Below are 14,610 nucleotides of genomic sequence, written 5' to 3'. Positions count from 1 at the left end.
CTGGGGACACCACTTCCCGAGGGGCACCTGGACCTACTGCCGCGGTCACTCATTGTCAGCACCGCGGCAACCTTAGCACAACTGCATGTGCTCACACCTGACATGTGAGGGGATTTTACAGCTCACTTGTTTCTTACAATGTGTCCCCACTTTATCACGAGGAAGCTAGGGTTTGGCACGTTTGAGTGACTCGCCAGTAAGTGACAGGACTGGCCCTTTCCCTCCAGGACGCTGCTGCCCGGGGCCTTGCTCTGCCTGTGGGCACTTCTGTGTGTGGCTCTGCTGCCTGGGGCCTTGGCCTGCCCGTGGGCACTTCTGTGTGTGGCTCTGCTGCCTGGGGCCTCGCCCTGCCTGTGGGCACCTGTGTGTGGCTCTGCTGCCCGTGGGCACCTGTGTGTGGCTCTGCTGCCTGTGGCCTCGCCCTGCCTGTGGGCACCTATGTGTGGCTCTGCTGCCCGCGGGCACCTATGTGTGTGTCTCTGCTGCCCCAGGCCTCGCCCTGCCTGTGGGTACCTCTGTGTGTGGCTCTGAGGCAGCTCCAGACCCGAGGTTGAAAGCTCCCTGCAGGAGGGTTGGTGCTCCCTGGCTTCTGGGCTCCCTAATGGGCCTCACCTGGGTCAGTTAAACGCTCGCAGGTGCTTATGGCTCAGGCACTGCCCGAGGGTGGAATGCAGGAAGTCGGGGGCCCAGGGTTCACTTCCAGAGGTGGCCTGTGTGTGGCCCTGATCCTGGATGGAGCTGTGAGCACATCCCTGCTCAGCCTCCACACAAGAGCAGGTGGCTCTGCCTGGAGCTGTCCCAGGAGGCCCGGATGGGGGGCGTGGTGACAGGAAGAGCAGGGCAGGAGGTTGGAAAATATCTGATTGCTCAGAGCTGAAGGTGGGGAGGGGCTGATCTGATGGAAAGGAAGGGGTGTGGGAAGGGGGGGCATTATGCTGAGCTGGAACGGGTCTGGCCCCTGAGCCCCTGCTGCTCCGGAACTTCACCACCACTCCCAGCCCGTCCTTTTCCCAACTCCTCCAGTCCCTTCAGCACCTCTGGCAAACTGCACGGGCTGACCCGAGACCGAGAAGCTGAGGCTGTGGGAGGGAACCAGAGCACCAGGATGTCTCACGTAAGCCAGCGCTCCTGAGAACACAGCCCCTGGCTCCGAAGCCACGGGTTTGGGGGCGGCGAGCTTGCAGCTTGGGTCGCGGATGGAAGGCGGGCCTTCCCCAGGTCTGTTCTCTCCGGACTGACTCAGCTCCCAGCCTCCCCCACGCCCTCGCTTGTTTCTCCGCCTTGAGTCTTGGCTCCTTATTTCAGGTTTCCCTCCATTTCCGGCCCCGGAGAGGGCTCGAGACCCTAACCCATTAGAATCACCTGGGAATCTTTTTAAAATCCTGATTTCTGGGCCTCATCCTCCGGAAATTCTGTTTCTTTGTTACTAATGTTGTGGCCCCATCCCATAACGAAGAAACAGAATTTCCGGAGGATGAGGCCCAGAAATCAGGATTTTAAAGATTCCCAGGTGATTCTAACGTGCAGCCACGTCTGAGAACCACTGCCCTGACCCCACGGAGGCACATGCCGCCCCTCCCCAGCTGGGGCCTCTGCAGGGCGACCGCCAAGTCCCTAACCCACGATGCGTGGGTGATGCTCCTGCTCCCCTCAGCCCAGCCGTCTGTGTCCAGAGAATCAGGTGACCATTGCAGGGAGCAGGTGCTGCAAAAGGGTGCCGGTGGGCGAGGGAGGAGAGCATATCTGCTCCTGGCCTAGTGCTGGGGGTAGGGGCGGTTGCTTCTGTTTCCTTAGGAGTCGGGGGCATCTCACCACCACTGTGGGCTGCTTCTCCCAAAGCAGGGCCCTGGCCTCCCAGGGACGGAGAGAGGACGGCTCTGCTCCCGCCTCTCTCCTTGGGCAGGGCGGGCAGAGGGCGAGCAGTGGGGCGGGCAGTGGGGTGGGCAGTGGGGCAGGCAGTGGGGTGAACAGCAGGCAGTGGTGTGGGCAGTGGGGCGGGCAGTGGGGTGGGCAGTGGGGCAGGCAGTGGGGTGAACAGCAGGCAGTGGGGTGGGCAGTGGGGCGGGCAGTGGCATGGGCAGTGGGGTGGGCAGTGGGTTGAACAGCAGGCAATGGGGCGGGCAGTGGGGTGAACAGCAGGTAATGGGGTGGGCAGTGGGGTGAACAGCAGGTAATGGGGTTGGCAGTGGGGTGGGCAGTGGGGCTGGCAGTGGCATGGGCAGTGGGGTGGGCAGTGGGGCGGGCAGTGGGGTGAACAGCAGGCAGTGGGATGGGCAGTGGGGTGAACAGCAGGCAGTGGGGTGGGCAGTGGGGCTGGCAGTGGCATGGGCAGTGGGGTGGGCAGTGGGGTGAACAGCAGACAGTGGGGTGGGCAGTGGGGCGGGCAGTGGGGCGGCTCAGGGTGCTCTCAGCAGCCGCCCCGGGAGCCTGCCTGGGGCAGCGAGACACTCACCGTCCTCCTTGGTCTGGATGTGCAGCACGCCGCTGCGCACGCCGTCGCCCGCCTGCGTGAAGGCCAGCACCTGCACGCTGTAGTTGGTGAACTTCTCCAGGCCCCGCAGCTCCACACGCTCCCGCGTGGTCGTGATGTTCTGCATCTCGCCCCACTCTGCTGAGCGAGAAGGCGGCCTCTGCAGGCGGCACAGCCGGCCACCGGGGGCCCCCGCTGCCACCCTCCGCTGGCTTCCGGGGCTCCAGCTTCCACTGCAGGGCGTGGCCTCAGGGGGGACCCTCTACCTCAAGGCACACGGGGCCAGGCCTGGGGCACTTTCCAGGCCTCATCTCTCCCCAAGTGGCCCCACCAGGGGGAAGGGCAGATGCTGGCCTGGTCTCAGCCCAGCTGACCTTGCACCGAATCCAACTCAGTGCCCTCCCGTTACAGCACTCCCATCTCCCCGTCTCCCCGTTTCCCGTTTCCCGGGCTGCCCAATCCTCTCCACATGAAGGACCGACCGGGGAGGCTCGGGGCTGGAGGGGAGCCTAGGCCAGGCGGGCAGTCAGCAGCTGTTCCTCCCTGCTGCCCTGTGCCTTCCTGCCGGGTCTCTCAGATGTCCCCAGGCAGTGTGGCCACCTGGGGTGACTGGTGACAGGCTGCAGCTGGATGGACTGCTCCTGGGCCAGCCCCCTGACTCTCAACAGTGAGCCAGGCCCCTGCTCAGCAGGGAACCCCGGGGCCTCTGAAGAGAGCTCAGGGCCAGGGTCCCCGGGGAGGGTCAGGGTCACAGAAGGAGGGAAAGAGCCAGGCTTCGGAGCTGACAGCCCCACTGGGTCCCCTGGGCTTGTAGAAAGACAGGCCCAGACACTGGCCGAGGACAGGCTGTGTCGAAGCCAAGCACCTGCAAACCATCCCCAGCCGCTGCCAGGGTCCAGAGGGTGAGGATGCCCAGCCCGAAAGGACTCGGGTCCGTTCAGGGGAACCTGGGAGGCCTGGGCAGCCGGATCCTCCTTTCTCCGGCGGTCAGACACCAGGGCAGGCCTTCCAGGACGGAGCCAGAGGACGACCAGGAAGCGGGCAGTGCAGCCCTCGCCCCAGGTGGCCTTGGGGATTAGAGAGTCCGTGGCCCCTCACCTGAGGGCTGAGCTGGGGAAGCCTGCAGGCTCGGACTAGAGAAGCAGGTTCTGGAAAGCGAGGGACTGTCCGCTCCCTGACTCGGCACAGCCGTGAGGCCGCCTCAGCGTAAGAAGTGGGGACACCTTGAGAGCGAACCCTGAGCTCCAGGCCTCTGAGTTTGGGAGGAGACAGTGGAGGGAGTGGGGGGTGGGGGGACAGACCTTCCTATTGGCAGCGTGTCTGGCGGAGCAGAATCCAGGTGGGGAAGGGGAGGGAGCTGCTCAGAGAGCTGGCCGTGAGGGAGGCCCAGGTCCTCCAGGAAGGAATGAGGCACCAGGGCCGGTGGCAGAGGGTCAGCATTTGGGGAGCAAACTCACTGCAGCCCTTTGTGACCCCGCAGAGTATCCCCAGAGTTAGGGACGCTGGTGCTCTGGGCACGATGCAGACTTCCTGCTCACCACCAGTGTGTGCCCCCCTTGTGTTTGTGGGGCCACACAAGCCCGTGTGGACCAGTGCATCCAGGGGCAGAAGGCACCCCAAGGCTGGGACACTGTCTTGGTTGTCCTGCCCCGGCTCACATGGGCTCTTGGCTAACCTTGTCCAGGTGCCGCCCAGCTCCTGGGCACATGCATGCTCACTGCCTGGGCAAGGGGGCTCCTGTAGGTGCTGCAGACCCGCCTCCTCCTCTTGCCCCTTCAGGCCCAGATGGGGAGGGCTTCCAGCTGGTGCTACTCTCGGGTACCCCCTTCCCTGCACCCCCTTCTCCTCAAGCCCCCCCAGAAAGCAGTGCCTTCATTAAACTCTCTTCAATTGCCCCATCTAAGTGAGCCAACTGTCCCCCTGCTGGGACCCTGACAAATGACCAGAGGCCTCATGTCAACACATGACATTAGAAAAGCAAATATGCCCCCATCACCCCTCCGGTCATTCCCAAACATACTCCGTCCGGAGCCACGGGCGTCTCCTCCCCACAACTGCACCCCCCTCCTGCCCCCCCGCCCCAAAGGTGCCTGGCGGTGGCCCCGGATCATCTGATCATCGTGGGGAAGAGGGGGCTGCACTCCCCTTTGGCATGGGGGGAAGATGCTCAGCTCTCACTGGGCATGAGCGCGGAGCCCACCCCCGCCCCTCTCACCCCGAGACCCGGCCAGCGCTCCCGCAGACTCACCCCCGTCCATGTACAGTGACCAGAAGATGACCCGATAGCCTTTGAGGACGCCATTGAGAGTACTTCGTGGGGGCTCCGACCAGGAGATGACAGCCACGTCGGAAGTGATGGACAAGGCCCGGACATTCTCGGGGGGCTGGCTGGGCACTGCACGGGCGAGGGGAGAACCGGAGGGCTGGTCAGGGAGGCAGAGCACAGGCCCGGGGCCGGCTGCCCACCCCAGGAGCTTCAGGTGAGGGAGGGAGGGACCTCTTGACTCACGGAACCAAGTTTGGGCCAGGAAGTGAGCCACGCCTCCTTCCCTGGAGACTTGGGTAAATAGAGGTCTTTATGCACCTGGATCCTTGCTCTTTGGGGGCCATGTCCCTGGTTCTGGGTAAATGCCAGGAAAGGAGAGGATCTCTGGCATGAGCCCCCGGACTCAGCAGTGGGCACCGCAGCCCAGGGAGTCCACCTCTGCTGGACGGGCAGCCGAGGCTCCGCGCTGGCCCTGGAGGGTCTGCAATTGATGCCTTGCCTCATGGCTGCCAGCTCGTCAGTGTCACCTGGCCAGGGCGCCTGAGCCAGGGCTGGCCTAGAGACCTGTGTCCTCCTGCTAGGCTGAAGGAAGGAGGATTCAACTAGTCCTGGTGAGAGGGAAGCGAGTTTCTATAGATGCCGCTGGGACCCCCGGACCATTGCGCCTCTGTGCCTGGCCCTGCACACGAACACACCCACAAGCCTTGGATGACTGAGGGAAAAAACTCTCTGAGGCCAACGTGGGTGGTCCGCCCGCCTTCGACCCTCTCCCGTGAGAGCTGCCTGCGAGCGAACCTGAGATCCACTCCTGCGTTGCCCTGTGGCGCTCGCCCTCTGGGATGACAGAGCGTGGGGCCCAGGCCCAGGCGCCACCTTGGCGACCAGACCGTGGTGGCACTGCACTCCCTGCTGGCCTCCGAGAGGCCGGAGGGCAAAGGGAGGGCCACGCCGCTGGGCTGTCCGTGGGAGGGAGGAGGCGCAGGCTGATGGAAGGTAATTAGATCCCGTTGCCCCACAAGAGGCAACTCTAATTTTTATGAGCATTTAAATGATAATACATCATCCTAACGACCCTCTTTGAGAATGATTATTGTTTCATATTACTTAGGTGTAAAAATATAAGCACCATGTAATTAGGGACCCAGTGTAATAAACTAATACAGATCGCCCGTTTGAACAAAATGAAGGTAATATAATTATGGGAAAGACACTATTGCTGGAGCAGGGGCCCTTGAATACCCCAGGAGGAGCGCTAATAGTGCCAGGAACGATCGGGATCTGACAGGCTAACGAGGGCCTTAATTAAGTATGAAAAACTGCTGAGCAAATGCTGCTGGAAACTTTCTTTCCTCTCCTCCTTTGTTTGGCAAACAACTCCACAGCCCAGTCTGATCTCTCCCTGTTGAGAAGCCCAGGCCCCCCACTCCCCAGAGCAAGGGAGACGGTGCCCCATGAGGCCGCAGGTGCGCCTGGCCTGGCTGATTCCTGCATGGGCCTGGGTGGACGGGAGCTTAGTGTCTGGCCGGCAGGGCTCCGACACGCATCCTGCCTCCACATCAGTTGGTCCTGCATCTGGCTTTGTTCCGGAGCAAGAGGGTAACCAGCGGGTGCGGAGGAAAGAGTGCAGGGAGAGAGATGGGGGAGGGCCCGGCGAGGGAGGAAGGGGAGGTGGAGGAGAAGCATGGAGGGGGAGTGTGCAGGAAGGTGCTCAGACAGGCCACAGGACTCGGGGGCCGAGCTGATAGCAGGGGATGCAGAGAGCGCCCATGGACTGAGACGCCTGGGTGCTCAACAGACCAAGCAGCTCCCAAGAAGCCGATGGCACGGGGCGATGGAGGATCCGGGGAGCCTGTGTGGACCACAAGACCATGATGGGGCCAGCAGTGGGGGGAGGGCCCCGCGCCCTGTCCGGCAGCCCCGGCTCTGCCTGCGGCCGGGACCTGCACCCTCGAGGCCCGCCGGTGCCCTCACCGTCCTCCAGGGTGGTGGCGTTGATCTCGCTGGACGAGGGCCCCGTGCCCGCCCTGTTGAAGGCCTGGACCACCACCCCGTACTGCGCGAACTTCTTGAGGTTGTCCAGGGTGTAGACCTCGCTGTCCCCGGTGGCCTTCATCTCCACGATGCTGTACTGCCCGTTGCTGCCAGGGCTGTTCTCCCGGTAGCCGATCTGGTAGCCCCGGATCACGCCGTTCTGTAGCTCCTTCTTGGGCGCCTGCGAGCACAGGGTGGGGAGACAGACACAGTGACACTCTGAGACGACACTCTTAAAGCCACAGCCAGGCCATGTCACTCCTCTGCTCCCAACCCTTCCACGGACCCATGTCACTCAGAGTGAAAGCCGAAGTCCTTGCAAGGGCTACACAACCCCATGTGCTCTGACCCCATGACCTCTTGGACCCGCCTCCTCTCCCCTGTGCCTGCCTCACGCCAGCACTGGCATCACCTGACCTTCTATAGTGTGCTGATGGCTTGGCTCTGTGTCCACATTAGAATGCAAGTGCCAGGGGGATGGGGATGTCGTCTGTTTTGTCTCCTGCTGTTCTCAGTGTCTAGCATGGCGCCTGACCTGCAGTAGGTCCTCCATACACATTTGTTGAATGAATGAATGATGGATGAATGGTAAACGAATGAGTGAATGAATGAATGAATAAGGACATCATTTGGCACGGGTTCAGGGGCCTGGGAGAAAGGGAACAGCAGACAAAAAGGAACCGGATGGAGAAGGAGGTGAGCAATGAGTCTGAATAAAAAGGAGTCTGAAGATTCCACTACACACAGCTGGCTGTTCTAAAACACTGGCAGATAACAATTGTTACTGAGGACGCAGAGAAGTTAGAGCCCCTGTGCTCTGTGGTGGGAATGTGAACTGGTGCAGCCACCGTGGGAAACAGCGTGGTGTTTCCTCCAACAGTTAAACTTAGAATTGCCATCGATCCGGCAATTCCATGTCGGGTAGGTACCCAAAGGATCGAACGCCGGGACTCAAACAGCTGTCTGTGCACCCATGCTCACAGCAACAGCATTCTCAACAGCCAAACGCTGGAAGCAGCCGCGTGTCCACCGACGGGGAACCGGTAAGTAATGGTGTATCCACACAATGGAATATTAGCCTGGAAGGGAAGGGCTTCTGATACAGGCTGCAACATGGGTGGATCTTGAAAATATTATGCTTGGTGAGCTGAGCCAAACACAAAGGACAAATCTTGTGTGAAAGTAGTTCTACGAGGTCCTGAGACTAGGCAGTTCACAGACAGGAAGTGGACTGGAGGCTGTGAGGATCGGGGGTGGGTGGGCAGGGAGGTACTGTTATGAGGACGGAGTCTCGCTTGGAAGATGGAAAATTCTGCACATGAACAGTGGTGTTGGCTGCACAGCACTGTGAACACACCTAGTGCTGCTGAGCTACACACACAAACATGGTTGACAGGGGAAGCCGTGTGCATATAAAATGGTGTACAAATTATACAAGCGAAAGGAGTCCTGACTTTCACGTGAGCCCAGCCCCTCTTGGAGCAGCAGTTTCCCTGGACCTCCTGGCCAAGGGCCAGCTGCAGATGGAGGGACAGGGATGGGCCAGGCCATGCGGGGGGAGGGGGGTCTTAGAGTGCTGGCTGGTGGGCAGGAGTGAAGGCCTGGTCCCAGCCGAATGGAGAAAACTCCACTGGCATCAGTCTGGGGAGTGGAAAAACGTATTCTCACCCCAAGCTTGAACCCTGACACACACACACACACACACACACACACACACACACACACACACACGGTCCCAGTATATCTCCTCATACCCAGAACCATGAACACACACATCCAGACCCTGCGATACAAACACCCACACCTGTCGCCGGCCAGATGCATTTAGACCCACAGAGAATCTGATGGAAAGGAGAGGGCCGCCCTCTACCAGCTGAGGGGCAGTTACAGCGTTTACCAGGCGACCGGAGAACACAGAGGAATGAGTACTTGGACATACAGGAAAAACCCATTTATTGTCAGATGTTTCGCACGTCCTAGTACAGTGACTCAGGGGAGACTGTTCCTCTCCAAATCCTGAGCCCCCCAATATGGAGGAAGCTCTCCCTTTATACCCTTTGGTTTCTTTGTCCCCCAAAGATGGATGAGACTTCCGGACCTCTCACGGGCTTTGCCAAAGCCCCGTGTGTCGGGATGGGGGCTGTGAGACCACACCTAAAGGCCTGGCCAGGCGCCAGCACTGATAACCCCCTTGGGGGGGGTGTTGTTCATGGTTTCGGGCCTCTGTAACATGGGAGGAGCACTTAGGTAAACGGTCTTGCAAGACCGGATTGTGGAGAAAGGGGCCGTGACTTAATTACAGGCTATTGAGAATGTGCACTGGGTTCCCGCACAGGTTCAGATTGCCAGCCCCCGGGAATGTCTTCCTCCCCCTCAGCAGCACCCTCCCCGGTGCGTGTAGAAACAGCTTGAGTCAGGGTTTTGAAGACAACGAGGTCACGTTCGAAGCCCAGCTTTCTATTGTGCGAAAAGCAGCGAGCTCAAAAACAATGTAGTAAAACCAGCTAGTGAAACAGCCTCATGGTTTTCTTAATTCAATGAATGTTTTAAATGAGCTGCATTTTAAAGCTCACTGTTAACTCAACAAAATGAAGTTTTAAATTTAATATAATTGTTCTGAACTCATGACATAGGTGTGTTCACGATACACACCTGTACACAGCACCATGCAACCTTCACTCACACCAGTGTAGACTGGTAGAGGCCCTGGATAGGCATCCAGGCGTACTCTGCTACACACCCCCGCCTCCCTCCGCTCTTTCCTTCTCTCTCTTTCTCCTCCCACTCACCCCATCCCCCAAACAGGCACACTCAGGGTTTAAATCAATCTTAACAATATTTCTCTGAAGCATTAAGAAGTCAATAGGGCTGATTGCAAATTTATGTCATAAAGCAGTGGTGATTCATCTCATGGAAAGAGTCTTAAAATGAAGTGACTTATCTTTCAAGTGAATCTTTATTTTTCAGTAATCTGTTTCTTGGTGTTAAAAAAATCCCCTGAAAAGTCAGCCCAAAATTTACTGATGGGCTGGCTCATTCTGAAGTTCTAACTTTCGAATCAATTTTATTTTTCATTATGGGGCTTTGGAGAAGTAAATCTGATTCTTAATTTTTATCGACCTCCAGGTCAGAGCGCTGTAGCCAAATGTCCCGGGTCCGTGTTTTACATACTTGCCCATTCCTGCCCCGCCTCCCGGCTTCCTCAGGGCGCTCCCAGAAGGTGGGTCCAGAGCCAGGAGGCAGAGGAGACCTGGGGATTAGACTCCGGCCCCCAGTGTCCGAGGAAAGCCCTGGAGCCCGATCTGCATCTGGAGGGGAACCATGGCTCCAGCCATCCACATGGTGGGCTGGTCGCCAAGAACCCCCACTTTTGTCTTGGTCATTTCTTTCGGGAGGGAAGGCACCAGGCTCTGTTGCAGTGTGTGTGTGTGTGTGTGTGTGTGTGTGTGTGTGTGTCTGTGTATGTGTGTGTGTGTCTCTCTGTGTGTGCCTGTACACCCGCACGCGCACACAGAGTCTTTTTAGGGAAAACATTACTAGGCTCTTCTGAATCTCTTCCATGTGCCAGCTATTCTCATGCTGTTCACAGCGGAGGACACTGAGGCCTGGCAGGACCAAGCCCCTTGTCCCAGGCCTCATGGTGAGAAGACAGAGGGTGGCATCAACCTAACGCCCAGCTCTGGTCACAGGGCCGAGAGAGGGTGAGGCTCTCCTGCCATTGCCATCACCCACAGCCCTGCCCCCACTCCTGGCTTTTTACAACATGTGGGCTTTGGAGGACAGTCCAGTGTGGTGGAAAGCCACCTTCCCTCCGTGGCGCTGCCAAGTTCTTCATGCCACGCGCAGGCCTCCACCGGAGAGGGAAGTGGGGATTGGTGGGGACTTGGTCCTGTAGCCTCTCTGCTCTTCCTTCCAGTCTCCCTGGTTTACTAGTAAACAGGCAGGGGTAAGCCCTAGCCGGTGTGCTCAGTGGACAGAGCGTCGGCCTGTGGACTGAAGGATCCCAGGGTGGATTCTGGTACCTCAGTTGCAGGTTCGCGGCCCTGGTCAGGGTGCATGCAGAAGGCAACCAATCGATGTGTCTCTCTCACATCGATGTTTCTCTCTCTGTCTCTCCCTCTCCTTTCCACTCTCTTTTTTAAAAAAAATCAATGGAAAAATATCCTTGGGTGAGGATCAACAAAACAAACAATCAGACAGCCAGTATGGGCATGGTCAGAGACCACCACCAGCCCGCCTGCTGGCTTCCCTCCCGGACTGCGGGGAGGAGGCCAGGAGGCATTCCAGGGAGATACCTCCAACCCCACTTACCTTCCAGGTCACTTGGATGCTCTGTGAGGTCACTGGCTGCAAGGTGACGTCCACGGGGGGCCCATCAGGGGCTGGTGGGGAGGAAGAAGAGCGATGTTACGAGTCAAGTCCCAGAGGAAGAGCCCTGTGCTCCCATTCCTGTCCCCTGAGCTGGAGGACTGCTGGACGGGAGGGACATGCTCACTGACGAGAGCAGACAGCCTGCCTGTGAGTTCCCTGAAACCATCTGGGGCTTATGTTTCCTCCTTATTCTCTGTAATTTTTCATGTTTGACAGTACAAAGTGTGGGCAAGGGTGTGTTGTGGCAAGAACTCTTATACTCGTATGCACGTCTGATGACTCTCTAATCCTACAGCTGCTTGTGTCCCCGAGAGAAATGCACGAACCGTGTACAAGCACCCAAGTGCTCACATTCCAACTGTAAACTGCAGATGCCCAGCTGCAGGGCAATGGACAGACAGACTGCGATACGGCCCTCAGGTGGGATACCACAGAGCACTGAGAAGGCCCGCATGCTACAGCTGTACTAAAACCGGACGCTCATACACATATTCATCAAAACAAGGACGCAAAAAGAATATACAAACTACGACTTCATGAACACATGCTATTGGAAAACAGGCAAAACTAAACTAGATAGTGTATGTGTACAGACATTGTGGTGACCCTAGAGGAAAGAAAAGCAAGGAAGTTAAGACACTGGTTACCTCAGCAGGAGGGATGGAGTTATGGCTGGGAAGGGGCATGGAGAGAACCTCTGGCGTGCTGATAATGATAACGGGTATTGGCTACCTTAGTTCTTACGTTACTGTTATTTGTAAAACTGCACACATCTATCTATATCTATATCTATATCTATATCTATATCTATATCTATATCTATATCTATATCTATATCTATATCTATATCTATATCTATATCTATATCTATATCTATATCTATCTATATCTATATCTATATCTATATCTATATCTATATCTATATCTATATCTATATCTATATCTATATCTATATCTATATCATCTATATCTATATCTATATCATCTATATCTATATCTATATATTTTTCTCTCTATCTCTATCATCTCCATCTCTTTGGTCTCTCTCTATATCATCTCTATCTCTATCATCTCTATCTCTATCTGTCTGTATCTCTCTCTCATCTCTTTCTCTATCTCTATCTCTATCTCTCTCTATCTCTATCTTTCTCTATCTCTACCATCTCTATCTCTATCTCTCTCTATCTCTACCATCTCTATCTCTATCTCTATCTCTATCTCTATCTCTATATCTATCTCTATCTATCTCTATCCTCTCTCTCTCTCTCTCTCTCTCTCTCTCTCTCCCTCTCTCGTTCTCTTTCTCTCTATCTCTATGAGAGAATATATAGCAACAGAGATCTTGTTTAAAATTTCAGGAAAATCCCATGATAAAGGTCACGGAAGATGATTCAGGGCACTAGGACCCCACCCTTTGCAGATCTAGCACATCTGTCCTTCCCATACAGGCTGGGGCTGGGGAACAGGGCAGAACCATGGACAGCTCCCAGAAGCCAGTGTGGAGCACCCCACCTGGAACAGGCCAAGCAGATGAACCAGGGCGGACGTAAACAAATACCTTGGGAGGAGAAACTAAGATGGCAGCATAGATAAACACCGGGAAATTGCTGCTTCCCACAACAATTGATAAATGCATCAAAAACACAAGCCGGACTCATCCAGAACTACAGGAGAGCTGGCTGAGTGTAAATTCTACAACTAGAAGGAAAGAAAAGCACACTGAGAGCCAGAGGAGCTGCGGAGGTGGAGTGCAGAGGTACGGGGGGGCTCGCGCGCATGGAAAGGGTCTGGCACCTGAGGACGCGGCTGTCTTTTTGAATCCGAAGGGAGACACAAGGTCCCGACGGCTCTGAAATCCGGTTCCGGGAAGTCTCTGGGGACCCAGGACTCATACAGGGAGAAACTGGTCTGTCTGGCAGCGGGCAAGCTTGAGGGCAGCTTTCCCTCAGAGGTGCTTGCAGCCATTGCCGGGACACTGGGACTCGCGACTCCTTAGGGCGGGGCTGAGGCTCCGCCATAGCTGCTTCCTCCGCCCTTTGATTCCTTGAGACCCCGCCCCGCCCAGGCTGCGGCAGAGGCTTTTGCATATGAATGCCCCGGCCATTTGCAACCTGTAATTACCTAACCACAGCGGGACCAGATAGACCCAGAGCTTCCAAGAGAAGGCCCAAGGCCCCATAGCAGCTTGCATTGCTACACAGCTGAGCATCATCAGGGCACTTCCAAACTCCAAAAAAAGGAAGGGGAATCTGCAGTTCTCTTCGTAGTTCCTGCTGTGTAACCTCAGGCAGAGGCTAAATTAGCACCTCCTTAGATCCAAGAGCCACTGTACCCAGTGGTCAGAGGGGGACCATCCAGATCACAACTCCTCAGATCCATAAGGGACACACTCAGGGTGCAGTCTCAGTGAGCACCAAAGCCCCACTGAAGCAAGTCTTGTCCCAGAAGGGTGTCTCCAGCACAGAAGTTCTCCCACTGCAGACACAGCTGATTCTTACTGCCAATTGGCCTGGAGGTCAATTCCTCCCAGTGAGCCTACAACAACCAAGGCATATCTACAACAAGACTGTGCACAAAGCCCACAAGGGGGTGCACCAAGAGTGTCCACCTCAGGTAACTGGGGAGGCTGAGCCACTGGGCCCTACAGGACACCTAGCACACAAAGCCATTCTATCAACACAGGGAAGCAGCCAAAATGCGGAGACAAAGAAACAGGTCACAAATGGCAGAAACGGAGGAAAGCAAACGACTGGATATAGAGTTCAAGGCCACGTTTATAAGGTTTTTCAAGAATTTTATGGAAACCGCCGATAAATTTAATGAGTCCCTCAATAAGTATAGTGAGACCATGGAGGACATGAAAAAGGACCAACTAGAAATTAAGCATACACTGACTGAAATAAAGAATAATTTACAGAGATCCAACAGCAGACAAGAGGATCCCAAGAATCAAGTCAAAGATTTGAAATACAAAGAAACAAAAAATACCCAACTGAAAAAGAAAAAAGAAAAGAGATTCCAAAAATATGAAGATAGTGTAAGGAGCCTCTGGGACAACTTCAAGCGTACCAACATCAGAATTATAGGGGTGCCAGAAGAAGAGAGAGGGCAAGATATTGAAAACCTATTTGAAGAAATAATGACAGAAAACTTCCCCCACCTGGTGAAAGAAATAGACTTACAAGTCCAGGAAGCGCAGAGAACCCCAAACAAAAGGAATCCAAAGAGGACCACACCAAGACACATCATAATTGAAATGCCAAGAGCAAAAGACAAAGAGAGAATCTTAAAAGCAGCAAGAGAAAGACAGTCAGTTACCTACAAGGGAGCATCCATACGACTGTCAGCTGATTTCTCAACAGAAACCATGCAGGCCAGAAGAGAGTGGCAAGAAATATTCAAAGTGATGAATAGCAAGAACCTGCAACCAAGATTACTTTATCCAGCAAAGCTATCATTCAGAACTGAAGGT

At 55.9% G+C, this 14,610-nt stretch overlaps 1 protein-coding gene across 1 annotated transcript in view; it reads right to left on the bottom strand.

The window, feature by feature from the left end:
- The window catches only part of DSCAML1 (DS cell adhesion molecule like 1), a 329,633-nt gene that overhangs the window by 26,278 nt on the left and 288,745 nt on the right, over positions 1-14,610 (bottom strand). The window contains exons 16-19 of the mRNA XM_059707763.1: positions 11,079-11,149; positions 6,708-6,948; positions 4,719-4,865; positions 2,453-2,608 (exon numbers count right to left, since the gene is read on the bottom strand). Of these exons, the coding sequence (XP_059563746.1) occupies positions 2,453-2,608; positions 4,719-4,865; positions 6,708-6,948; positions 11,079-11,149 (615 nt within the window). The remainder of the gene's footprint in view (positions 1-2,452; positions 2,609-4,718; positions 4,866-6,707; positions 6,949-11,078; positions 11,150-14,610) is intronic.

Source organism: Myotis daubentonii, chromosome 9 (genome assembly GCF_963259705.1).
Source record: "Myotis daubentonii chromosome 9, mMyoDau2.1, whole genome shotgun sequence".
NCBI classification, from domain to species: domain Eukaryota; kingdom Metazoa; phylum Chordata; class Mammalia; order Chiroptera; family Vespertilionidae; genus Myotis; species Myotis daubentonii.
The sequence above is the reverse complement of the archived record's forward strand: the minus strand, read 5'-3'. Positions and strand labels throughout refer to the sequence as shown.